We start from the raw sequence: 25,091 nt of genomic DNA on the forward strand, positions 1-25,091 counted from the left end.
TGCCTGTTGCATCCCTGCTCACTAACTCATCCTTCCTATGCTGAGAAATCTGAAGCCAAGCAAAAGTTGCCACTCATTGAATCGCAGCCTTGGACTGTAACAGTGTGCAACACCTTTATTTCTCAACCAAGAAAAATCATGGGCTGCCCAAGGCAGCAATTATGAGGTGGGAACAAAACCACTGCAAGGATATGATTCCAAGACAGTGTCAAGGATGAGACAGCCCCACTGGTGGCAGAGGAGGGGACCTGCCTGCCCCATGCCAACCACACACGTGCCGAGAGAGCTCTCCAGGGAACCCCATGCATGTTTGCTACCCAGGCAGAAGAACGGGAGCTGTTCTGTGCTGTGGGACCCAGAGGCAGCCTGTGCTCAGCATCTGTATGCTTTCTTTGCAGCTCTCCGAGACCTTGACATTTGTTTTTCCATCCCCATCAGGGTCATGGTGTGGGTGTCACTGGCCTCTGTTCCTGCACATCATCACTGCCAAAATCCAGCTGCACCTGCATCCCCGTTGGCTGCAGCAGGAAACAGAAGAGCTCAATTCCACTAAGCCTGCATGAGCTGCACCTGCCCCAAGCCACAGCCCCCAGCTTCATCTCCTTGAGGACTTCTTTCTGCCAATGCCCTCATTTTATGTGGGTCTGCTGAATGCATGTGATTTAGCATTGAAAGCACGCTTTGCTCTGAGACGTCCCCAGGTGCACCATCATTGCCATTACTCAGCACAGGTTCACATCTCCCCAGGTGTCTGAGCACCCTGACAATGAGATGGACATGGGGACGCCCTGACCTGGGTTACAAGCAGCGCCTCTCACTTAACAGAATAAACTGGAGGGCTCAGGGTGCTGGCAGCAGGTGCCCATCTCCATAGTTCACATCTGCCCCTCTCCCATTGCAGTGTGTCCCCCTGGGGGGGGGCTGACTCTGCATCCCACTGCTCCACACCCACACCTCCCTTCTCCATAACCAGAACCCACCTGGCGTGGTGACTTGGCCAAGCACGCGGTGTGCGGAGCGGTGCCCTCCTCCCACGGCACTGCTCTGCCCTGCAGCAGCACACGGGTGCTGGGCACGAAGCTCCAGGAGCGGCCAAGGGCTGACCTGAGAGCTCCAGTGCTGCTGTCCCTTGTCACCTGGTTGGTCACCTGCCATGCACACAAACAGGCTGTGAAATTCTTCCTTCTCCTCAGTGTCACCATGCCATCCCCTCCAACTAATCAGCCCATGCAGCTGCACCAGGGGCCCCTAAACCACGTCAGGAAGGCCCACAGACAGCAGCACTCACCACCACTGCCACGCTGAACTCCTTGGCCAACGTCTTCAGCTCCCGGGCAAGCTGCATCATGATGGCCAAGCCTGGAGGCAGAGCAGGCATTGGGGGGCTCAACACAAACAGAGGGAGCAGCCCCCAGAGGTACAAACACAGAATCATTCAGGTCAGCAGACCTCTAAGAATATCAAGTCCAACCATTGACCCATCCCCACCAGCCCATTGGTGATGCTGGACTTGTGTGCGCCTTAGATACGGTGCTCATAAGCACCTTCACACCAATTCCACCACATTGCCATCAACCCCCCACCCCACAGAGCAGCTCAGGGCTCACCCTCCGACTGCCGGCCGCCCAGCAGCGGGGACAGCACGGCTGACACTGAATCAATGAGCACTGCCTTGAGCGGCCCAGCCGAGCTCTCCACCTGTAGAACAAAATCAACCGTGCAATACTGAGCAATGTTTTTTGGAGGTGTTAAAGCTGCACTGAGGCTTGGATATCTCTGGGATGGGGTGATGCTCATCAAGGAGAAGGACTTGGAGGCCTTACCTGCTGGGATAGGCAGTCCCGCACCTCATGCAGGGCACGCAGCATCTCGTAGATGTCGAACACACGGACCACCTGCACCCGCTGCAGGGCCTCCAGCTGTGACACAGAGCAGTGTCACCCTGTGATGTGCACTGCATGCACTGCACGCCCACATCCCTCCTGCCCACACCATGGAGCCAGGGACCTTCATTTCTCCTGCATCTACCCCCACCCCATGAACACCACTGTCCTCACAGCAGAGCAAACCTCAAGGATCAGTGGGTGAGGGACTGCATCAGGCTCCCCCATTCTCCCCCAAGATTGGCACCCAGTCTCAGTAGGAATGGACCCAGCACAGCCCATGAGGACAAAGGTGGGCTGATGCCCACACGAGCAGGAAAAACACAGAACTCACCTGCTCTTCCTTGTCCTCCACCCGGGCCTGGAGCATCTGGTAGAGGCGGGAGGCAGTGAACCCCCCCGTGGAGTCAAGGAAGAAGACGTGCTGCCTGAGGCCAAGGGACACGCTGGCCGTGATGCTGAGGCACACCTGGAGCAGCATGGATCAGGCATTAGCTGCCCACTTGTGGCACAGCAAGAGCCCTTGGTGTCCCCAGCCCCAGGCCAGGTCACCCCCTGCCCCACTCACCTGTGTCTTCCCACTGCCTGGTGCTCCTGCCAGCTCTGTCACCTCCCCGGTGTACAGCCCTGCATCCAGCAGCTGGTCCAAGCTGTTGGGTGAGCACAAGGCAAGATGCTCAGTGTGCATCGCATGGAAAGGGGGCAGTGCTCCCACATACCAGCCCCTACCATCCACATCCCAAAGGCAGAAGCCTTGGGCTCTGCTCCCACCCTCCTACCCTAACTCTCTCTACACCATGGGCTGCAGCAGCTCTGCAGTATAAGAGCACTATGCTGGGATGGGAAAGAGCCCGGGAGCCAGGTTTGAATATCTGGGGTTTCTCTGCAACCCCGCTGTAACAAGCCAACAAGGAGACTGCGGGAAGAGAAATAAGCCTGGGCAACAAAGGGCAACTGATCTCCTTGCCCAGCCTTGGGAACTCCAAACCTTCCCAGATCCATAATCTTCTCTACAAGGGAAAGACTGAGGGCAGCACATTCTCTAGTCTAGAACTGAGACATACAGCCAGTTCTAAGATATGTGCAGGCTCTTGCAAGGACAACAACAGCGGTGTCACCCCTCAAGGGACAGAGACCAGCTGACTTCACAGCCACATGACATGAAAAGTCACCTCTGCTCTCAATGGGCACAGCCGGGCTGGGGTTGGTGACAACCGCTGGAGACAAATGGGACAACGCTGAGTGCACTGGGAGCATCACCATGTCACTGGGCACCCACCTGGGGTTGCCGGTCGGCAGGATGGCAGTGGAGCTCTTGAGCTCCTCGTAGAGATCTGCTCCGTTGGTGGGGAAGGCTGAGAACTGGGCCAGCAGCACCCTGCGTACAGCCACCAGCGCCTGTTGGACAGTTTATAGAGGGACTAAGAAAGCCCACAGCCACCAATGTGCCCTGCAGAAGGGCCCCCAGCAAAGCCCATCCAAGCAGGGAGCTGAGCAGCTGTGAGTGCCCGGTTTAGGGAGGATTCAGGGATAACCCGGTACCTTGTAAGACAGGGAACAGTTCTGGGCAACGTCCTCTAGGTCTGATGACACAAAGTCCACCACTATGAATGACACAGAAACAAGAAGCTGGATGCTGACCACAAGCACAGCAGATGGGGAATACACGGCTGGAATGTGCAGTGATACCCCAAAGGGGCAGGAGCCAACATCCCCCACCAAGTTACCCGTCCTGATGTTGTTTGCCTTGAGAACTTGGATCATCTCTTCGGTGAGACCAGGGCACAGCCCGGCCCGCAGGACCACCATGGCACCGTGGGACAGGGAGCTGCAGGGATGGAAGCAGAGAGACCTGTTGGGAGATGGGATGGGCACCCACGGGGTACCACGGGGTACCGTGGGGACATACATCCCGCAGCATCCCCATGGAGCCAACCATGCCTTTAGTGCCACCCAAAGCACACACGTAACCATCACTGTGCCCACGGAGCGAGCCCTCCCCAGCAGCCCCACGCGTATCCCGCACCTACGGGTGGCCGAAGGGTCCCCAAAGTGCCACCGGTACCGAACCTCATCCCATAGCAACCCCCTTCCTGCTTCCTGCGGGCTGCGGAAGGGCTGCCGGGCTCCGCACCCCCCCTAGCGGTCTGCTCACCCCTAAGGATGCCTCCAAAAAACGTGACTCTGCTTCTGGATAGGAAGGAAATCACAGCTGGGAGCTGGTCTGTGTCTGTAGGGGATGCTGCGCACCAGCCTGGTCTAAATGGCCATCAGTGCAGTTGTCAGCAATGCTCCAGCGTCTATAAATGTTGGAATTAAAGGTGTAGGATGGGATAGGGTACAGTACGGTACAGTAGATGTTCTTCAGTAATCACAGATCTATAGCATAGCTCAGGGTGGAAAAGACCTTCAAGGTCATATAGTCCAACCACAACCTGACCACACTACTCTAACTCTAACAACCCACTAAACCTAAGCTGAAGCAATGCAGGAAAGGAGGTTCTGGTGCTTTCCCTCCACGGCTGTTCTGGAAGGTGCTGGCAGCTGTCAGACGGAGCCACTTGTCCCTGTGCAGCTGTCTCATGCCTCCCTAAATAGAAAGGGACAAGGCGCTGAGCACTAGGACGGGGGTCAACCATGTGAACTGATTTGTGTATGGCACACAGCCCTCCCATTCCCACTCCATTCCCCATGCAGCTCTGCAGGTCATGGATAACAGCGATCCATGCAGTGAGTGGGAGAGCAGCATCCCTTCTTTGTGCCCAGAGCTGTGTGCCTTTACACAGTGTCTCCCCCCACACTGGGTGGCGGTGGCCCCCAGCCCCATATAGCACAGGGGACAGGCAGTGCTGACAGGTGACAGTGACACGCAGCAGGAGCTGCCAGCTCTTGCCCAAACTTGGAGTGGGAGGTGAGCCCTTCCCTGAGCCGTCTGGACTCTCTGAGCTCTTTTCTGTTATTTTACCTCTATTCATTGGTCACTACGGATCTGTAGCTGTGTGGGTATACAGCTGAGAAGCCACAGCCTTGAGGAGCAGTTTGGCTGAGCACTTCAACCTGGTAAGGTGCTTTTGTTCAGGGTTATTCGGCAGGCAGCCCAAAACAGAAGGGGCACAAATTTCATGTTTTTCCTTAAAACTCCCCAGCAGCCTAAAATGTGTAGTGTTGTTTTTTTTCTCCCCTCTGCTCCCCAGATGGAGGATCCCATCCAGCTGAAGGAGGAAGGCAACAAGTATTTTCAAGCCAGCGACTATGAGAGAGCAGCTCAGAGCTACACACAGGCCATGAAGCTCAACAAGGACAGGGCACTGCAGGCTGTGCTGTACCGCAACCGGGCTACGTGCTACCTGAAAAAGGTGAGGAGAGCTCTGGGTTCTGTCCCCATAGGGCTGAGCATGCTGGTTTGGCTCAGCAGTGGTCCCAACCCCAAAGAGCTGCAGGCTTTTCCATTGCTGCCTGTTGTCTGACCCATACCAGACTTCTCCTCGTTTCCTCCCTTTGCCAATGAGATGGTACCCAAAGCTCCCTTCTTGCCCTCCATAGGCTTCTATGGCTTTCACCAGGGTGCCCTATTAATGGGAACAAAACTTGAGTTGCACCAGCAATGGGGTCGTGCTCCACTGTCCCACTGCTGATGAATTGCTTTGCTCCCTTGGTTTTGCAGGAGGAATATGCCAAGGCAGCCTCGGATGCATCTAGAGGTAAGGAGGGGCTGTGTTTGTGTTCATCTGCTCCAGCCCACCCTCATATCTGCTTCTGGGGCACTGCTGTCCCATGGTTTGGTGTCCCCTAACACACAAGTGCTGGAGAAGGTATGAAAGGAGTGCTGGTTTGGTACCAGTTCGCTCTGAGATAACAATACCTGTGCCTCCAAGAAATGTAGTCACTGTATATTATTGGATCAAAGCTGATAAGACCACTAAGATCACCCAGTCCAACCATCCACCCTTGGCTGTGATCAATCCAGACCATGCCCCTCAGTGAGATATTGACTCTTTTCTGGAACAGCTCCAGGGATGGTGACTCCACCACTGCCTGGGCAGCCTGTGACATTGCATCACCTCTCTTTATAAGAAGGATTTGTTCCTAATATCCAACCTGAAGCAGATGACAATTTACATGGGGGGTTTTCAGGAAGCAAACTTTGATGTCCTGACATTTGGATCCCCTTACCCAGCTATTGATATCAATTCCTCGGATATCAAAGCTTTGTACCGGCGCAGCCAAGCTCTGGAAAAACTGGGAAAATTGGACCAAGCATTCAAAGATGCTCAGAAATGTGCTACCATGGAGCCCCGCAACAAGAACTTCCAGGAGACCCTGAGGCGCCTGGGGGCTGACATCCAGGAGAAGGTAAATGCTGGGGAGCAGTACCAGGCTCATGGACCTGGAGATGTGGCTCTGAGGGATGGGGTGAGGTTGGATTCGGATATCTTAGAGGTCTTTTCTAACTGTAAACATAGTGGGAATGGGCTGGGGTTTGACTAGATGATCTTAATGGTCTTTTCCAACCTTACTGAGTCATGATTCCATTGGGTAAGTTGGTCAATCAGACCTGCTTTCTGGGAAGTGATGTCCATGTTGTTATCCAGCTTGTTGTCTGCCCTTTGGGGACTGTGGTTGTCTTGAAGTGCTAAAGGAAAATTGCTTCTTGTTTTTCTGATGCTGCTCACACTCTGTGTTGGCACAGCTGCGCATTCAGTTCTCCACGGACATGCGGGTGCAGAAGATGTTTGAAATCCTGCTGGATGAAAACAGTGAGAAAGAGAAGCGAGAGAAGGTGAGAATCTGGCATCACTCCTGTGCTCAGGGAAGGTGGGCCCCAAAGTATTCAAAGTAGGATCCAACCTGTCCATCTCTGCCACCTTCCCTGTGTTTCCCTCTAGGTTCAGACCCATTCTTTTAATAGGGAGAATCAAATGTGACCCCCAGGTGCACCTGGAGGAGATGCTTGGAATCAGGGCTGGTGACCCCAAACATATCCCAGAGGTGTTCTGGAGGCTGTGCTGCTGACCTCTCCCCTCTCTCCCTCCCAGGCTGCCAACAACCTCATAGTCCTGGGCCGGGAGGAAGCGGGTGCTGAGAGGATTTTCCAGAACAACGGGGTCAGTTTGCTGCTGCAGCTGATAGAAACCAAAAATGCTGAGCTGATCCTGGCAGCCGTGAGGACACTTTCAGGCATGTGCACAGGACATAAAGCTCGGGTGAGCAGCTTGGGTTGTTAACTGCTGTTGTCTTGCACCTGGAGAGTGGAAAATCATACCTGTTCACAGTGCACTCGTGCTCTTTACTAACAGCTCTGCTCTCTCCTTTTGGGGCCAGGCCACTGCCATCCTCCATTACCTGGGCATCGACAACATCTGCATGTGGATGTCGGTGGACAACGAGGAGATCTCGCTGGCTGTCTGCAACCTCCTGCAGACCATCACTGACTGCTTGCTGGGGCAGGGCAAGGAGGAGCACCATGGCAAGGAGGAGGCTCTGGTGCTAGGTAATGGTAGCCCTCGGTCTTGTTGTAGAAGCAAGGGAGCTGCTGCTCTAACTCCAATACCAATGTTGCAGCCATGTGATGGCTTTGAATGGTATTCACTGAGTTCACCAGCTTTGAGAGAAAACTTCTCCTAACTTGCTGCTGCTGCCTTGCTTCTGTATAGATACTAAAAAAGACTTGAAGATGATCACGATGCGTTTGCTGGATATGTTGGTCAGTAAGAATGTGTCCGGGCAGGGACGAGACCGAGCTCTCAACCTCCTCAACAAGAACATACCAAGAAAGGACCTGAAGGACCATGACAACAGCAGGACCATTTTTGTCATCGACAATGGTGAGTCCTTCCTTTCATCCCTGCTCTAGCCTGGGAGGTGCTCAATGCCACAAACCCGTGAGCAGAATGTTCTTCTTCTTGATAATTTGTCTAAAGATGATGTGATTAAGCTATAAAGTAATAGGCCACTGAGCTGCCTGTTTCATTGCAAGAAGCCAGCAAACAGCATCCTGAGTTTTGGGCAGGCCCGCTCTCCTCTAGCAGCCGTATCACTTCATTGTTTCCAGGCTTAAAAAAGATACTGAAAGTGGTGGGCCAGATTCCTGAGATGCCTGGCTGCCTGCCGCTGACAGAGAACACCCAGCTGACTGCCTCCATCCTCCTCAATAAGCTCTACGATGACCTGCGCTGCGACCCTGAGCGTGACAACTACCGTGAGATCTGCGAGGAGTACATCAAGTGAGTGGGGTGGGCTCACTGCAGGGCTAAGGAAAGCAGTGGGGCTTTCTTAGATGCCAAACTGAGGCCTTTGCCTGAGATTTGCTTGATTTGCCTGATATCCTGCAGGATCTTTGAGCATGGAACCTCATGTGCTCCTTCCAGGTGGATTGCAATCTTTGCATGAATTTGTGCTCGGCTGTGTCCCTAATATCTATATATTTTGCCAATGGTGCTCAGCTCAGCAGAGAAACCATAGAATATCCCAAGCAGGAAGGGATCCACAAGGATCATTAAGTCCACCTCTGGGCTTCACATTGCCCAAAAATCAAGCCAAACAAAACTGCTCACTACATTCCTACCCCACAGAGAGATCCTCAAAGGAATGAGAATGGTGAGTAACCACTGTATGTTGACTCTATCTGTCCAATGCAGGAGCAAAATCGACCCACAGAACATGGACAAGACGCTCCACGCCATCCAGATGGTGTCTGGAGTTCTGCAAGGGCCCTTTGACTTGGGCAACAAGCTACTTAGCATGAAGGGCGTGATGGAGATGATGGTTGCCCTGTGTGGGTCTGAGAGGGAGATTGACCAGCTGGTGGCTGTGGAAGCCCTCATCCACGCTTCCACCAAGCTGAGCCGGGCCACCTTCATCATCTCTAATGGAATAACACTCCTGAAGGACATCTACAAGAAGACCAAGAATGAGAAGATCAAAATCCGAGCCCTAGTGGTAAGGATACCAGCCCCTTTGTCACCTCCTTAACCCTGGATGCTTCCTCTTAGACTTGACTTCAGATATGGGATTAGGCTGAATTTGGGCAGCAACATTGGAGGCTTAATGACTTATTTGATTCCTCCTCAGGGTCTCTGCAAGCTGGGCTCAGCAGGAGGGACAGATTATGGGCTGCGGCAATTTGCTGAGGGCTCCACAGAGAAGCTTGCCAAGCAGTGCCGAAAGTGAGTCGTACCTTTCCCTCATGTCCTATTGAAAGAGAATTTCTTGTCCTGAGGGACCCACTGGGAGTTGTAGTAGAATCCAAGTGCAGGCTCAAGCCTGAAATGTTCTTAGCACACATGGTCTTCCTTCCTCTCTTTCCAAAGAAATCAGTCCTGGCTCCTGAGATAAATGTAGATATCTCTCTTCCAGGTGGTTGTGCAACACCAGCATAGATGCCCGTACCAGGAAATGGGCTGTGGAAGGACTGGCATATCTGACCCTTGATGCAGATGTGAAAGATGACTTTGTGGAAGATGAGCAAGCCCTGCAAGCCATGTTTGAGTTAGCCAAGGTCAAACCCCCTTACACTGTTATCTCATCCCTCTTGTAGCATCAGGCTCTCCAGAATAACATTGTCTCCCTAAGCAGGAGCAGTTCTGACCCCAAACCCTCACCTTTAGTTTAGGAGTTGTTCGGTTTTGCATGTGATGCTGAGATACCCCAAACTTGTTATCAACAGATACGAGCAGAAGTTTGCTCTTAACCTTTACTGTCAGTAACTGTAGTAGGTGTTACCACATGAAAAGCAAAGGCATCAAGGTTCTGACAGCATCTTATGGGACTATTTGACCATAAACTTCAGTTTTTCCCTGACCTGTGGATAAACCAATGAGCACTTCAACAAGGACTTTTCTTTGTCTGTGCAGACAAGTGACAAGACTATCCTGTATTCTGTGGCTTCTGCGCTGGTGAACTGCACCAACAGCTACGATACGAAGGAGCTGGTCCCAGAGCTGGTGCAACTGGCCAAATTCTCCAAGCAGCACGTGCCTGAGGAGCATCCCAAGGTAGGGTCTGTGTGGTCAGGAGGTGCTCAGGTCTGAAGATTTTAGATGTTAGGTGGAAGCTCTTTCCTCAGAGGGGGGTGATGCAATGAACAGGCTGCCCAAAGAGCTATGGATGCCCCATCCCAGGAGATGCGCAAAGCCAAGCTGGATGGGGCCATGGGCAGCTGAGCTGACAGGGGGCAACGAGCACATGGGGGCATGGAACTACATGATATTGAGGGCTTCCCAGCCCATTCTGTGATTTATTCTTTGGTGTATTCATTGTCACAGCCACCAGGTCTCCTAGTTCCCAGCCTATGAAGCTGAGATTGCTTTGCTCCCCAATAAGACTTGACTGTAGTCAAGCAGGATGGCAGCTGCTAGGGGCTAATCCATTTGCCATGTCCTTCCCCTCTGCAGGACAAGAAGGATTTTGTTGTGAAGCGAGTGAAGCGGCTGCTGAAAGCCGGCGTCGTCTCAGCCTTGGCGTGCATGGTGAAAGCTGACAGTGCCATACTGACAGACCAGAGCAAGGAGCTCATCGCCAGGTGACTGCTGGGTTTTGTAGAGTTAATTGCAGAACCTTTGTCCCGTCCCATGAGGGAGGTGGGTTATTGCTGTTCCAGCGAGTGATGCTGTGTTTTTGCAGGGTGTTCCTTGCGTTATGTGATGACCCCAAGGACCGTGGGACCATTGTCGCTCAAGGTGGTGGAAAGGTGATTTCTCTTCTACCTGCAGCCCAGCCTGATGGGCATTAAATGTCTGTTGGGATCCTGTAGAGAGGGGAGGTGGCATTTAATGCTTTCCTGTGTGTTAGGCCCTGATTCCTCTGGCTGTGGAAGGCACAGACGTTGGCAAGATAAAAGCTTCTCACGCTCTGGCAAAAATTGCTGCTATCTCCAATCCAGACATGGCGTTCCCAGGAGAGAGGGTAAGTTTTAAAATAAAATAAAAGTGAGAAACCACTTGTTTTGTTTTTCAAATGGAAATTGCCAAGATCTGAGAGCTGGAAAAGCAGTAACACCTCTTGTTCTCAGGTGTATGAAGTGGTGAGGCCACTCATCAGCTTGCTGAACACTGAGAGAGATGGCCTCCAGAACTATGAGGCTCTCCTGGGGCTCACTAATTTCTCAGGAAGAAGTGATAAGCTAAGGTGAGTGCAGCTGCTTTCTGGGCCTCTTCTTTGTCCAGCTGCTTTGTCAGGAGCGAACGTGAGTTTTACCTCAATGCTTTTCTCATAGGACTGGGAAGAGTGGTTAATTTGAGCTGCCTTTGGCACAGCTATAAAGGTCTCTAAACAAAAAGATTCATAAAATAGCCACTATGAAGTGTTTTTCCTCTGGAAAGAGGCAGATTTAGGTTGGATGTAATGAAGAAGTTGTTTGCAGTGAGGGTACTGAGGCACCACATGGGCTGCTGAGAGTAGGGATGATGGCAGTCCCTGCAGACCCCCAGGGTCAGACTGGAGGGCTGTGAGCACTGATGGAGCTGTGGGTGTCCCTGTGCACTGCAGGCAGTGGGACCAGATGGCCTCTGGGGGTCCCTTTGAACTCAAACCATTCTACGATTATCATATTTCATGATGTGTTTTGATTCCTTTTCAACACAGGATGAAAATAGTCAAAGAAGGAGCATTGCCAGACATTGAAAACTATATGTTTGAGAACCACGACCAACTCCGACAGGCAGCCACAGAATGCATGTGCAACCTGGTGGTCAGCAAGGAGGTAACAGCATCTCATGCAGCAGCACCTGGGCCACCTTGATGATGCATTCACACTGCATTGTCTCTGGATTCTGTGGCTTTTTTTCAGGTTCAAGAGCGGTTTGTGGCTGATGGAAACGACCGGCTGAAGCTGGTGGTGTTACTGTGCAGTGAGGATGATGAGAAGGTCCAGAAAGCAGCAGCAGGAGCCCTGGCCATGCTTACAGCGGCACAAAAGAAACTCTGCTCAAAGATGACTGAAGTGGTAAGACCATAAGTCTAACTACCAACGGTATAGGCATAGCCTTAAATACTTCTCTTAAGGAATACGTAGTGCAGCAGTTGTCCAGTGAGGAACTTAGCATGCATGCTCCCAGAGAAAGTAAAGCAACCTTTCTGAAGCCAACTCCTAAGGCTTCATCTTAGAGATGAAACCACTATTGTATTCTTCAAGTGAAGCCCAGCATATACTTTATCAAACAAGGTTAGGAATGCAATGTTACACCCTTAAAACTTGGTTGAGGTAATCTTCAGACCAATACTAACAACGTTTCCCCTCCTTAAAGACCACCCAGTGGCTTGAAATCCTGCAGAGGCTCTGCTTGCATGATAACATGGAGGTGCAGCATCGTGGACTGGTCATCGCTTTCAATTTAATCAGTGCCAGCAAAGAGCTGGCACAGAAACTGGTGGAGTCAGAGCTCCTGGAGATCCTGACATTCGTTGGCAAGCAAGAAGATGACCCCAAGAAGCAGCACGTCATTAATGCAGCACGTGATTGTCTCACAAAGTGCATGGATTACGGGCTGATCAAACCTCTCTCTCGAGCATGAGGAAATGGAAAGTACCAAAAAAGGGCTGGGTGAGGAAAAAATCCTACTGAGAAATGTGAAGGACATGAAGAAAGGTGAACCCCATTGCCAAGGCAAGGAATAGAGCTTGAAGAGCTTTGGTGTTTGGAAAAGGGGGTGTTTGCATCAGAAGTTTAGGAAGGGCCCATCTGAGCTTTAGGTGCAAACCCATTCATTGCCCCCGTTCAGCTGACAGTGCTTGAAGTTTCAGCCACACAAAGAATTGGTCTTTTAGGGGATGTTCTATGGGCTGCAGAACGGAAAATCAGCTGAAATGAGATCAGTTCTGCAAGCACTCACAGCTCCTGGTTCAACGACAGCACCAGGTTTAATTACATCCCATGGTCAGAAAATAAATGGTGTGCTTTTATTTGTTGTTGTTCATTTTGGGTGTTTTTAAATGGCAATGTGCAAATTTTAAAGCAATGTGCCAGTGTGAGAGGGTGGGGGATGAGCTCTTAATAAATGCACCACGTAGAATCTCTGCTGCTTTGCTTTAATCAAGCAAAAAGATGGTCTCGGGCCATGCATAACACATATAAGAGAGCCTTACTTTAGGCTGCAGCACAGACTCGCCTTCCTATTGGCGAGCTCCTGCGTCAGTGAGTAGAACCGCGTGTTGCTATTGAGCCGGTCGGGGGGCGGGACAAGGCGGGGAGTTCCTGTTGGGAGCATGGAGCGTGGGTGAGCGGTTCGGTTCGGTTCGGTTTGGTTTGGTTTGGGTCGGTTCGGGCTTGGCTTGGCCTCTGAGGGGAGCGGGGTAGGGCTGCAGGGGAGTTGTGGGGCTTGGGAGGAGATCGGGGGACTCAGAGGAAGGAATCAGGGCCTGGCTGGCAGGGATGAGTGCATGGAGGACATGGGAGCTGCAGCGCAGATGGATGGCTTAGATTAAGATATGCAGGGGTCGGATGAAGGCAGGTCTGCGGGCCATTGAAGGCTATTGTAGGTTCTATGGCAGGCTGTTCCCCCGGTGCTGGGCCTTGCTGGCAGCTCAGCTCGTGGTAACTCTATCATTTCTTCCCTGCAAAGCATGCTTTAGTCTCTTACCTGTAACTGTAAGCACTGCTAAGGAGATAGAAAGCGCTGCATCTGTGGATGAGTGTAACATAAGCCAGCTCCTTCTCTCTGTTTTACTCCTGTGTATGAGATACAGTTTTAATTAAGGGACAGTAATAAAAGGGATGTGTGTGTGCAGGAGGAGGCACTTGTTAGTTGATCAGTGGCATTTAGGAAGGCAAAATGGGGAGTTTTTTCCTGTGTTACCCGGCCAACTTGGCTTTGTCACACATGCAACTGAACACAGAAGCTCTATGAAGAGGTGAAAGCAGCCGCACTGATGGCACCAAGTAGCACCTCTGCAGCACTGCTATGCCAGGGGGGTGGATATAAATAACAAGCAGGTAGAGCACCAGTTATATACAGAGGAGAAACACTTATATACAGAGAGTTATAGACAGAGAAAAACCAACTCACCCAACTAGTGAAGGGGATCTCTGTGCTCTTCCTTGTACAGCAGTCTAGGTCCAAATGAGCTCTTTTCCCTCGCTGGCTCTTATATGCATTACTCTTGGTCCACCCCTGCTGGTCACATGCAATGTGTGCTGCATGGACCAGCCACAGCCCTTCATTAGGTGTTCAATCATCACGTCAAGCCTTGAACTAGCAGTTCCACTATGGTGGTGTTCTGTTTTTGTTTGTTTTTCTTCCTTTCTCCTTTTATAGAAGCAAACAAGCATCTGGAACCAGAACTTTTCTATCTTAATTCCTGGCCTGGGAGCAAAGTTCTTATTGAATGGAAGCAGATTTACCCAAAGCAATGATGAGTGAAGAATTCTCTGAACTGGTATTGCTGAGACGTTTTGTCTTTGCTCTGACCAGGGCGTGATCACGTAATCTTCTCTCTGAGCTTATTTAGGCTAAAATCTTACAGAGCAAACAACTGCTGCTGCTTGAAATACAAAGAAATAGTGAGGAAAAAAAAATCATAGTTTATTTTTTAGCAGTAGAAAAAATATTGATTTGAAAGCTGAGTTGTGCAAATAGCTGTTTGGATTTGTGTATCTTGCTGCAGTGCCAGGTTTAGTGCAGAGCTTACAGTGAGAGAATGGAGAGACTTATCTGATGTCATGAGACCCTGTAAAAGATACCTGTGTTCTTATGTACCTGTTGAGGTACCCAGGAACAGTAACACCCAAAGCACCTGGTAGGTGCTGAGGGGGCTTTAATTTCTGTTTTTGAAAACAGAATAACTTTTCACAGGCACCTGATTCCATAGTTCAGAATTAAGGGTGGGCTGTGCTGATCTGAATCCATGGGACTGCAGAGAGATGAAGTGCAGCCCTTTTAGGGAGGAGAAGAGGCTGAGCTAATCAAACAAGTACAAGAAAAGATATGGGGCCACTGTAACACAGTTTCTTATTCTCTTCCAGGTTTTGGTGACAGCTTTATATTCATTTCTCTCTGCTTGTGGAGAAGGAACCTATAGTGGGGGTATGTATGCAGGAGTATAGTTACAGTGATTCTCTCCTAACAAGAAGACACGTGGTTTCCGATGAGGAAGTGTTGAAGGCAACTCAGTTGTTGGTTCTTTCTTTTTAAGTGTCTAAATTTTCTAAGAACATGGCTTAGCTTTGCTGGGAGTTCTAAAAAAGATTTGCAAAGTCGATTTCTTGACACTGATGTATTGTGCAGCTCCAGTGCTGCTGTTAATGTTGATGTAATTGTATTAATATCATGCCCTGAGGATGCTTTGGTCATGGCCATAGACCTCACGGTTTCTATGTACATTCAGAGGTTGGTTTAATAAAGCTGGTGGTTCTTTACAAATAGATTTCTTGTCTGTCTTTAGACCTTACGGCATTAATAACACAGTGGGAAAGCTGATAAAATGTAATGTTTATGTAATTCATCATTGAAAATTTATTTGGGTTCTCAATCAAGAAAGAATTTTGCTTTATAAAAGCAGATAACAGAATCAGAGACTTATTTAACAATTCATCGATTGGCACAGCTGCTGCTTCAAGTTGGTTTCTCATTTCTCTCCCTGGTGGAGAAAAGTTATCCTCCATCTTCTATCCCTGCTTACATTTCAACTCTTGTTTCTATAAAGAGTCAGAGGTTTTAGGTTAGAACTGTTGGTGGGAATTAAGGACGTCGTTCAGAGGTGAGTAGGAGCAGACCTCCACATGCAGCTCAACCCTTGAGCCCTTTTCCATCATTACTTTCTCCCCTTCTTTTGAGGGAGTCAGAGAGCAGTGTTCAGCTGCCCAGCAGTGCAACACCACACTGACCACCCAGCCACTATCTTCAGAGATCTCTGAAGCACAGGGCAGCTCTTTCAGCTCTCAGGAGAGTACAGTTTGACCAGGTGCTGGAGCTCTGTGGTGTAACCTGTGATCGGGCAGCGCTGGTGAGTCTTCACATAATTATACACACAACGGTAGCAAAACACAAAGCCAGACGTGGACAGGGCTGTGGCATTGACTCGGACTTTGTGGCACAGAGGACACACTGTCTTCAGTTTGGGTAAGAGAGCTGAGTCCACCTCGTGGTCGAGATGCACGGGGGGTGGGGGAGTAGGGAGCGCTGTCAGAGATTTGATAGTTTCTTGGTTTTCAGAGGAGTACCACCAGTCCAGGAACTGGAGGAAGAACACACACACGGACAGGCCGGTGGACAGCGAGAAGGCGATGCCACCCAAAGCTTTCCTCACTGCTGACTGCATTCGTGTTTTAATGCTGGATCAGAGAGAGAAGATACAGAGAAATAATCAGTACTATGCATGAGTCCATCTGCAAACTGACAAAGTGTTGGGGAGAAAAGTACTGCTTTGTACAGCTTAACACTAAGCTGTGACATCAGCACGTCCCGTGTAATATCTGCTAGGATGTTTTAATCAGATCTTTGTACATTAACAAAGCTTCAGGTCCTGTGCTAAATTCAAAGAGTTTGGATTGAAGGGCCTGGGACCACAAATCATTTCTCTCATGGATCATCATTTTACATAACGTAAAAAAAACCCCAAAACAATCAATTTTATTACCACTAAATCCTGTGAAGCTAATCCCTACTACCTGTTTCCATATTTTCACTACTTATATTCATTCTGGAGCATGTTTTGAGAGAAGGAAACTTAATCTTGAAGGTCAATAACGCTCTGGAATGCAGGTGCTGACATACCTGTGCGTTTGACTTGAGGCTGCTACAGCCAGTTTCTTCTCCAGGGCCTGGATATCCTCTGCAGTCAGTCTCACCAGGCGAACACCAGCCAGCCGCAGCAAGGGGGAATGATGCTGAGCCTTCCCGAGGATGTAGCACAATTGCTGGATGAGAAACCAGCCCTCCCAGGCCATGTTTACAAAGGGATAGGCAGCTAGAAAGGCTCGGTAGAAACGCTTCCAGGAGGATGATGGAGGATGGATGGAGTACTCGTCTTCTTCCCTAAGGCTGGACACAAGCTTCTCTAGCTTTCCTTTTAGGTAAGGAACGAGAATCAACAACAGGAGAGACTTCCAGTGCTGCTTCTTTGGCAGGCCAGCAGTGGCCAAAGGTTGCTGTTTGCCATCTCCTGTCGGTATTCTCTTTAAGCTATAAAAGTTTTCAGAAAAGGAGGCACTGCACCTGGCCAGGTAGTGCTGCTGGAGCAGAAAATCCAGAAGGACGTAGATCTCATCAAACCTGCGCCACAGGAGGCCGTACCGGGCAGGATTAGACTCAGCGAGCACCTGCATTGAAAGAGACACAACGGGGATGGGTCTGGGAGTGCTGTGAGTTATGCCTTCAAGCTGCATGTGCCAAAACTGCTCTGGTAGCTTATAAGAATCATAGAATCATTATGGTTGTAAGAGGTCTTTCAGGTCTCCAAGTCCAAACCCAACCCACTATTCCCACTGACCACGTCTCTCAGTGCCACATCTCTACAGTTCTGAAGCACATACAGGGACAGAGACCCTCCCCAGTCCCTGGGCAGCTGTGTCACTGCATCACAGAATGACCCGGGTTGGAAGGGACCTCAAGGATCATGTAGTTCCAACCCCCTGCCTGGCAGGGCCACCAAACATACACCTTTACTAGATCAGGTTGCCCATGGCCCCGTCCAACCTGGCCTTGAACACCTCCAAGGACGGGGCATCCACAACCTCCCTGGGCAGCCTGTTCCAGGGCCTCACCACTCTCCTAGTGAAAAACTTCCCCCTGACATCCAACCTAAATCTTCCCTCTTTTAACTTAAAACCATTTCCCCGTGTCCTTCTATTGTCAGCCCTTTCCAAGAGTTTACTCCCCTCCTGGGTGTAAGTTCCCTTCACGTATTGAAAGGCTGCAATGGGGTCACATTCTCACAGCTCTTTCAAAGAAGAAATGCTTCCATCCAACCTGAGCCTCCTCCGGTGCAATTGAAGGCCATCACCCCTTGTCTTATCGCTGTTACCTGAGAGCAGAGGCCAGCCCCGCTTCACCCCAACCTCCTTCCATGCAGCTGGAGGTGTTTCCTGAGCCTCCTCCAGGCTGAACCACCCCAGTTCCCATAGCACTGTGCTCTAGTCCCCTCACAGCTCTGTCGTCCCTCTCTGGACACGTCCCAGATCCTTCATTTCTTGTATCGAGGGGCCCAAATCCCAGCACAGCACTGAAGGCACGGCCTCACCAGAGGGACGCTCACACCCCGGGCCCGTTGTGGCCCCACACCAGTTACCGTGAGGCCTGGTGTGTTCTCCTCAGCCCCTTACCTTAACCAGGTGCAGCAGGGCCGGCTTCACGGCCGCCATCAGGCTGTCCTGGGCCACCGCCTCGAAGATGGAGGGTCGATCATCGCCGGCCGCCTCGGCCGTCAGGTGCGCGCCCAACTCCGCCATGACACCCTCCCCGCCCCGCCGCAAGGGGGCGCTGTGACTCCCACCCCGTTGCTGTGGCCGATTTGGCGGCGCTCCGTCTCTTTACCTCTCCTCTCTATGGTGGAGGGGCGAGGCCGCTCTAGGACGGGAGAGCGTTCATCTCGTTCATCGCGAGTCCTCCCGGTTGCTCCTTTCGCTTCCGGTTCCGGTTCTACCACCGCCTCCGCCCCGCAGCGGTGTGTCCGTCTGTGTGTCCGTCCTGGTGTGAGTGATGTGGGGGCGTTGGGATGGGATGGAAGGGGGGCTGGGGGGGTCATGGGAGGAGCTGGGAGGCAACGGTGAGGCTTTGGGAAGGGGGTTGGGGAGGGGATGGGAGGTAATGAGGGGGGAATGGGAGAACGGGGCTCTGGGATGAGGGGCTGGGTTGGGGGAGGAGTCGTTGGGGGGTAATGGGAGCAGATGGGGTGTTACTGGTGGGTAATGGGAGAGATGGGGTGTCACTGGTGGGTAATGGGAGAGATGGGGTGTTACTGGTGGGTAATAGGAGCAGGTGGGGGCACTGATGAGACACTGGAAGGGGTTTTAGGAGAGGGTGGGGGGATGCTGGGGGGGGGTGTATGGATGGAGTGGGAAGGAAGTATTAGGAGGTGTTACTAGGAGGGGGTGGTGGCACTGAGGAGACACTGGGTAGTGATTGCAGGTGGGGGTCACAGTGGGCCTGGGAAGGAGGGTGCAAGGTAGTGGGAGGGGCTCTGGAAGGATTGATGAGTGTTGGGAGTATTGGGTAGGGGTGGAGACTGTGGGTCTGGGATGGAGGAATTAGCAGAGAGAGCTGCTCAGAGGTCTAGGGCTGCTCCTGCAGCTGAGGGGTGTTGGATGAGCTGTGGGAGGTGCTGGGTATGAGGTCTGGGTTCCTGCTGCCCACAGAGGTTGGCACATGCCAGGTGGGCAGAGTGCTCAGGCAATGCTGTCCTTGTGCTGCCTGTTCTTTTCTCATTGGGTCTGACGTGTTTAAATGTCACATTGGTGTGAGCAGCATTAAGCTTTGCTAGAGAGAAATTCCTGTTCCTTCTTGTTGGTGCAGGGGGTTGAATGGGAGCTTCTTGCTGCTCAGACTCCTTGTAGCTGTTTCTGCTTTAGCTGGTGGTGGTTGGACATGGATCTTTTAAGGAAAGAGTGACCAGCTTTAGATTTTCCCTAAAAATAAGGGGCTATTTGTGACATTGTTGTACATTCTTTAGTCTTTCCAGATTTAGGTTTGCGTACAAGGAGCTGGCATTTTCTTGAGTTATTTAAAAGCACAGCAATTTGTAATGCTGGGCTGTTTTGGTTTGGCCTTCAGCTGATATTTGCTGTAAACCATGTGGAGTTGTCTTAGTGCATGAGACAGACTCAGCGCTGCTAACAAGCTGCCTCTTAACAATGTGTGAAGCAGCTCTGAGTATGGCAGTTTGCTGCTTATTGAGTTGAGTCTAATCTCGTTTTTGTCTGTTTGAACGGAGGTGGTGAAGGCAGGTGCTGGGCCTGAGTGGTTTTATCACTGTTTGTGTTTCTAAATGTGATCTGAGGTCAGAAAAAAACCCAGCAGAATGTCCCGCTATGGGATTTAAAGGTCATTATTAAAATCCAATGAGGGTTTTTTCCTATGTGTGGCTTTATATAACTGGGATGATGTATGTGGTGGTGGTGGTTTTTTTTCCCCTGGATTTTCTCCATAATCTGCTCTTTTGATCACTGTTAAAGCAACACTGGATCAGCTCAGCTGGGAGATGTGCTCCTGGTTGACAGATCCGCATTTAATGCAACCAAGAACAGCGTGGTGATGCTCACTGCCTTCTTTGTAGCATCCTGCCGAGCGCTCTCATAGAGGAAAATACTTAAGTGCTCTTTAGAGTTGGGCTGCAGTTTGAGGGACTGTGTCAGCAACAACACCACTCAACCTCAGCTGGGTTCGTAGTTACAAGAGGTAATGAGATGGGGCAGGTTGGTTATCTGCTTGGACAAGGTGGTGACTGCTCTGCCTTGCTGTGCTGTGAGGCATGTTAAGGGTGATGGTTGTTTTGGGGGGGGAAGAAGATGCTGGCTTGGGTTAAGGGATGAGGAAGGAAAGTGTTAAGAAACAGCAAGCTGGTTGCACAGCTGGGCAGGGTCTTGGGCTCATCCTCTTGGTGCTGAGCCAGCACACTGTGAGCAGTATAGAGGCAGACAGGCTGCATTTAGGGGAGAAATTACTTGCTGGCTTTGCTGGTAGCACTTAAGGGTCATAGAGGTACATTTAAGAGGAAAGGAATTGGACAATAGGTAGAAAAAGGATGGGGGAAAACAGGAGAAAACATGTTTTGGTTGTTTCTAGGGTCATGGATTCTTAGCTCCCTGCAGAGTGTTTCATCAAAAACAGTAGATCTGCCCACTCCTATGCTTGTTTGTCAGCCTGTACTTGAGAATTGTTTGAGTCGTGTTTGGCACAGAGCTGGCAATTGCAGGAATGAAATGATGGATCTCCACATATGTTTGGCCGATCCCTGTAATGTAATGCATTGCTAATTTGGTTCTGACGAGCAGGGAGGTGTTGGTGGGACTGTTCTCTGTGAAGCACTTGCTGGTCCAGTCCACGGACATGCAGTGCAGCACTGAAATAATAACCTCATGTGAGTGTCAGAGGTGGGATGGGAGATCTTGGTGGAGAAAGATGCCAAGTTCAAGCTTGAGAGAGCTGAAAGGTAGAGGGTTTTCTTTTCAGCCTGTTGTCAGCTTCCCGTCCTGTCTGATTCTTGTATTATTCTTTTCAGGTGTCTTAAGGAACTGGAACCATGACGGACTCCAAATACTTCACAACCAATAAAAAAGGTTGGTGTTAAGTGAGCATGGTGGATTGAAGGTGGCCAGGGGCTATTTTTACGTGGCTTTTGTAAATGCATGCTGAAGAACTTGTGCTTTTCTGTTAGCTCTGTCCCTATTTCTCATCTTAGTCGTCCTGGGAAAAACTTCAGAAGTAGGTCACGTGGTGGCAAAGGATATAACTGCTGTAATATACAGATCTGTGGTGCATTAATTGACCCACATTGATGCTTTCTTCAGCATCAGAGAATGGCACGGTAGGATTTGAGTGCAATTATAGTCAGAAACAATGAATTCATTATGGGCTAATGAGTTCAGGACTGAGGATGGTTGTTCGGTTGGGCATCACAGGGTTATGGTGATTGGGAACTATTTAAGGTAGCTGCATATGTCTCTGTTTCAAGCTGACATCATAGGTAATGTGGTTTCCCATTGCTGCATCCTCCAAAACTGCAGTGAAATGCGTTTGTTTTCCATGTGCTGCATTTAACATTCCCTTGGCTTTACAATATGTGCTGTGGCCACCTTTCCTTGGGAGAAACAGCAGCAGCTGAAGACTGGAAGGGGTTCCTGAGGCTGTTTTACCCATTTACCTGCTTGCTTTGCTGAAACAACCCCAGACAGATTCTTTTTTTTCCCCTGAACTAGTTCTTAAACAAAGCACTGTTTATCCTAGCTCTTGCTGGCTGTGATTTAAGCTTGATGTTGCTCATCGCCTCTCCCAGAGATGCAGAAAATGGTTCATATCAATCTCTCCTTCTCAGGATGGCTGAATGTTTCTAATGAATGCTTGCCAGTGAAAAATCGACAGTGTTGATCTATTTATGAGCTCATTTTGAAGCTTAATGAAACATAAATTAAGCAAATGCAGTTCGCTCCTTTCTGAGGAGCAGCTCTGCCTGTAAGTTCAGTCCTAAAGCATCAGCCAAGTGTGTCTGAGATGACTGTAGGAGGCTGAGTACCAAGCCCTGGTAAGCGAACTGCTGCTGGCTGAGCACTGCTCAGGGCATGAGCTGTGTGAGGAATACCCTCATTACTTCCTTGGACAGGAGGCTGTGGTCACTGCACTCTGTTCTTCAGAACGGGAACCTCTGTTTTTCTTGATCTCCGTGTTAGTCATCTTCTGTAATGGGTACTGCTGCTCTGACAGAGTGTTATCAGCATGTAGGAATTGAGAGTTAGGGGACAGGATGTGTTTTATCGAAGACATTCTGGTGTTTGTAACAAATGTGTCCTTCTCAGCCTGTGGTTTCTGGTGTAATACTGCTCCTTCCTGGGGAGCTGTCTGTCACCGAGGAGCCTTATCCCTCCTGCAGCACTTGCTGTGTCTGGAGGAGGCCTGATAAGCTGCCTTCTGCATGTGTACTGTACTTTGCAAACTTGCTTTGCTGTTCTTGTGATCCAGCCTGAACTGAGTTACCATGCAGCAATATCTAGAGGAATTCTTATCACAGAAAAGGCTTCTGTGTTGACTTCAGAATTTGGGTGAGCTGTTGTTACTTGCTGCTTTTGTTAGCAGGGACTTTGTCTTTCCATCCTGAGAACGATTTATTCCACTGGACTAAGTTTGTGCTATATTGTTTTTGCTTACACGTATTGCAGCATTTGTGCTGCACTGTAGTCTCTTATTCTGCTGTGGTCTCATTGTCCTTGCAGAAAGCAAAGGGACAAATGGGCAAATCCCTATCAAAGTTGTTTTTATTCTGTTTTTGTTTTTCTTACGGGCACTAATCTGGTGTCTCCAGACATCTTTTTGTCCTAGTTTTATAATGGTTGCCTCTGAGAAACATACTACAGGGATGTGATTTAATGTTCTGGAAGTGGGAGAGCTGCAACATGCAGTGTGATTCTTGTTAACTGCTTTCTGTTAGCAAGGTATAGCCCATATCACTCTGAGTGTTGCAGCTTTGCTTCTTCTTGGACTGTGTTATCCATAATATCTGGCAGTTTCTACATGCTCCTGTACTGCTTTTAAGGGAACAACAGGCCATGCTGTTTCTGAAGCCAGACCTTTTTCTTTTCCAAGAAGTCTCAATCCTTTCTGCTTCCTTCCAGGAGAGATTTTTGAACTGAAGGCTGAACTCAATAATGAAAAGAAGGAGAAAAGGAAAGAAGCTGTAAAGAAGGTTATTGCAGCCATGACTGTGGGGAAGGATGTCAGGTAAAAGCAAATTTCTTCCACTTGTTGCATTTCTGGTCCTGCTGGGGCCTCCCTTGGCTGTACTGGACACACTCCTCTGTCAAAAATTTACTTTTCATAGCATAAATTTACAGCACACTTTAAAATGAACATTTTAAAAAGAGGACCCTTGAGATTTCAGCACGGAGAACTCTAAATATCATCCAACATGTGCATTTACCATCCGTAGTGCTGATTCAGTGCTTTTCTCCCTCTTTGAGGCAACCAGGGAGACTTGCTTGAGTGAATGCTTGCTCTCTTCCAGCTTCCCTTGCTATTGGAATCTGCTGTAAAGTCACAGTAGTCCTGGATTCATGACAGTAGGATCTGTTGCCACGGAAATTAAGAGAAGGTGGCAAATTTAGAATCATGACTTCATCACAGAACAGAGGAACACATAAACTGTAAGGGAGAAAAAGTAATGTCTTTGCCCACAACCCTTGACCTTCAGCTTTAGATCTTTACAGCACACCAGAGAGCTGCAGATGTCCTTGTGTAGTTTTCTGCTTTCCTATGCAGGGCTGTTTAGAGATTGATGCTTGATATTTGAGTGACACTCAGCTTAACAGTGTTTTACTTCCTAATCATGTAAGGTTTTGCTAGGCTGAAATTTGGCAGGTTCTTTGTAAGTGCCCTACAGTATCACAACATTTTTAAGCACCTGTTTTTATTGTCGGTTAATTTCCAGGCCTGATATGGCAAAGTTTCTTGTTGGTTGAACTCTTCAATTAAAATACTTCAAAGAAATTGCATGGACTTTTACCTATTTCAGGTGTGATTAAGTGATCAAAGTATTACAAAACTGATTGCAAACTGATTAGGAAGGTGTGTGGGGACTGCTGGGTCACAGCCTGATGGAGCACCTGGGGAAAAGGCCTGGTCAGCCCTGGGAGCACAGGTGAAGGCAGTTCACCTGTAAGAATCAAAGGGGTGTAGCCTGGCTTGCACTTCTCTTAGACCTCATTTTAAGGGTTGACTGTCAGTGGGGAAGGATCTCTGTCTGGAGATCCCTCCTTGGAAAAGCTTTACCCTACAAACATGGAATCTTCTGACACAGGTGAGCAATCTTCTTCCTTTCCTTTATAGCAACTTCCTTTTGTTCTGGTCTTCATGTTATCACACCTTTGTCATAACATCTTTCCCCTCGTATTGATGTATCTAATTGCTACAGAAGGAAGTGACCTCTCGTTAGACTGCACAATTAGAAATGAACTGTAGTCTTCTTGGCTTCTTTGATATTGTCTGTATCCCTTTGTGTATCCAGTAATCTCACTGCTTTTCTCAATTCTTGTTTCACTCTTATCTGTTCAGTTCACTCTTTCCTGATGTTGTGAACTGCATGCAGACCGACAACCTGGAGTTGAAGAAGCTGGTGTACCTGTACCTGATGAACTATGCCAAAAGTCAGCCAGATATGGCCATTATGGCTGTCAACAGCTTTGTGAAGGTAACTTGTTCCTGTAGCTCATCAGAAAATGACCTAGCAGAGTGACTGCTATGTCTCCTTTGTCCACCAGCCTTTCTGAGCTGTTGTTTACCTGATTTTGTACTGGAGTCTCTAGTTTGAAGTTGTGTGTATGGAGGAGAGGGAAACAAAGAGTTGGCATGCTGAGTCCAGCGTATCTGGGTTCTGTCTCTCGCTTGCTGCCTCTACTTACTGCAGAGGAGGTGACTTAAGTGCCCTGAAAATGGTTATGAGAAAGCAAGCTCCAGGAAAAACTGCTTTTATCGTTTTGCTAAGCATCATAGCAGGCTGCCTTCTGTCACTGGTTACAGAATGTATATTTTTCATCTTCCAGCCTTTGTAGTAGCTCTGTCATATGTACACCTA

At 49.6% G+C, this 25,091-nt stretch overlaps 4 protein-coding genes, 1 long non-coding RNA gene and 1 other non-coding gene across 12 annotated transcripts in view; 4 read left to right on the plus strand and 2 right to left on the minus strand.

Annotated features, from left to right (window-relative positions):
* Positions 1-100: 100 nt before the first annotated feature.
* Positions 101-14,474, minus strand: RAD51D (RAD51 paralog D). Of its 4 annotated transcripts, XM_085522336.1 has the most exons (14): positions 13,886-14,009; positions 13,460-13,548; positions 6,439-6,624; positions 4,039-4,183; positions 3,611-3,711; positions 3,426-3,487; positions 3,163-3,281; positions 2,452-2,533; positions 2,218-2,352; positions 1,824-1,919; positions 1,608-1,698; positions 1,289-1,359; positions 981-1,148; positions 101-518 (listed from the first exon to the last, which is right to left on the minus strand). In XM_085522336.1, exons 5-14 carry the CDS (start codon positions 3,690-3,692, stop codon positions 441-443), a joined length of 984 nt encoding a protein of 327 aa, XP_085378462.1. In that variant the 5' UTR covers positions 3,693-3,711; positions 4,039-4,183; positions 6,439-6,624; positions 13,460-13,548; positions 13,886-14,009; the 3' UTR covers positions 101-440. The 4 variants fall into 4 exon arrangements, with proteins under 4 accessions (XP_085378462.1, XP_085378463.1, XP_085378461.1 ...); XM_085522337.1 differs by lacking the exon at positions 4,039-4,183 and having other exon boundaries at positions 6,439-6,627; positions 13,886-14,474; XM_085522335.1 differs by lacking the exons at positions 4,039-4,183; positions 6,439-6,624; positions 13,460-13,548; positions 13,886-14,009 and adding an exon at positions 3,914-3,987.
* UNC45B (unc-45 myosin chaperone B) lies at positions 4,735-12,782 on the plus strand. The gene is made up of 20 exons (XM_015880634.3): positions 4,735-4,943; positions 5,078-5,239; positions 5,548-5,584; positions 6,061-6,236; positions 6,574-6,663; positions 6,920-7,087; positions 7,206-7,374; positions 7,538-7,708; positions 7,936-8,107; positions 8,522-8,822; positions 8,955-9,049; positions 9,240-9,381; positions 9,737-9,877; positions 10,277-10,404; positions 10,506-10,572; positions 10,674-10,787; positions 10,894-11,009; positions 11,466-11,583; positions 11,671-11,826; positions 12,128-12,782. Exons 2-20 carry the CDS (start codon positions 5,078-5,080, stop codon positions 12,392-12,394), a joined length of 2,790 nt encoding a protein of 929 aa, XP_015736120.2. The 5' UTR covers positions 4,735-4,943; the 3' UTR covers positions 12,395-12,782.
* On the plus strand, positions 13,066-15,240 carry LOC146757409 (uncharacterized). Its single transcript, XR_014936584.1, has 2 exons — positions 13,066-13,096; positions 14,842-15,240. It is a non-coding gene; the product is annotated as an uncharacterized LOC146757409 (long non-coding RNA).
* Positions 14,224-14,321, plus strand: LOC116654261 (Z30 small nucleolar RNA). The gene has a single exon (XR_004309356.1). It is a non-coding gene; the product is annotated as a Z30 small nucleolar RNA (small nucleolar RNA).
* A 55-nt stretch (positions 15,241-15,295) lies between the features above and the next one.
* PEX12 (peroxisomal biogenesis factor 12) lies at positions 15,296-18,286 on the minus strand. Its single transcript, XM_015880639.3, has 3 exons — positions 18,139-18,286; positions 16,592-17,136; positions 15,296-16,149 (listed from the first exon to the last, which is right to left on the minus strand). The coding sequence occupies exons 1-3, from the start codon at positions 18,262-18,264 to the stop codon at positions 15,750-15,752; spliced, it is 1,071 nt and encodes a 356-aa protein (XP_015736125.1). The 5' UTR covers positions 18,265-18,286; the 3' UTR covers positions 15,296-15,749.
* A 164-nt stretch (positions 18,287-18,450) lies between these two features.
* Positions 18,451-25,091, plus strand: part of AP2B1 (adaptor related protein complex 2 subunit beta 1) — a 60,611-nt gene continuing 53,970 nt past the window's right edge. For 2 of the 4 annotated variants that reach the window (XM_085522307.1, XM_085522308.1), the window contains exons 1-4: positions 18,451-18,505; positions 21,033-21,090; positions 23,137-23,242; positions 24,572-24,707. In XM_085522307.1, coding sequence (XP_085378433.1) covers positions 21,054-21,090; positions 23,137-23,242; positions 24,572-24,707 — 279 coding nt within the window. In that variant the 5' untranslated portion in view covers positions 18,451-18,505; positions 21,033-21,053. Of the gene's footprint in view, positions 18,506-20,782; positions 20,892-21,032; positions 21,091-23,136; positions 23,243-24,571; positions 24,708-25,091 lie in introns of those variants that run through there. The other 2 variants (XM_015880627.3, XM_015880629.2) reach the window with 2 other exon arrangements.

The sequence above is a fragment of the Coturnix japonica genome, chromosome 22 (assembly GCF_054131305.1).
Source record: "Coturnix japonica strain WE chromosome 22, WE-NBRP24, whole genome shotgun sequence".
NCBI classification, from domain to species: domain Eukaryota; kingdom Metazoa; phylum Chordata; class Aves; order Galliformes; family Phasianidae; genus Coturnix; species Coturnix japonica.

Bases quoted from the DNA above. Each gene is read 5' to 3' on its own strand.
- RAD51D (XM_085522337.1), bottom strand. From the start codon at position 3,692: ATGGTGGTCCTGCGGGCCGGGCTGTGCCCTGGTCTCACCGAAGAGATG. The intron at 2,353-2,451 runs GTGAGTGGGGCA...ATGCTGCTCCAG, and splicing joins CAGGCAGTGGGAAGACACAG to GTGTGCCTCAGCATCACGGC. The intron at 1,920-2,217 runs GTGAGTTCTGTG...TCTGTGTCACAG, and splicing joins TGGAGGACAAGGAAGAGCAG to CTGGAGGCCCTGCAGCGGGT.
- UNC45B (XM_015880634.3), top strand. From the start codon at position 5,078: ATGGAGGATCCCATCCAGCTGAAGGAGGAAGGCAACAAGTATTTTCAA. The intron at 7,088-7,205 runs GTGAGCAGCTTG...TTTTGGGGCCAG, and splicing joins GCACAGGACATAAAGCTCGG to GCCACTGCCATCCTCCATTA. The intron at 9,382-9,736 runs GTCAAACCCCCT...TTGTCTGTGCAG, and splicing joins CCATGTTTGAGTTAGCCAAG to ACAAGTGACAAGACTATCCT.
- PEX12 (XM_015880639.3), bottom strand. From the start codon at position 18,264: ATGGCGGAGTTGGGCGCGCACCTGACGGCCGAGGCGGCCGGCGATGAT. The intron at 17,137-18,138 runs GTAAGGGGCTGA...CTTTCAATGCAG, and splicing joins CCCTGCTGCACCTGGTTAAG to GTGCTCGCTGAGTCTAATCC. The intron at 16,150-16,591 runs GTATGTCAGCAC...TCTCTGATCCAG, and splicing joins GCCTCAAGTCAAACGCACAG to CATTAAAACACGAATGCAGT.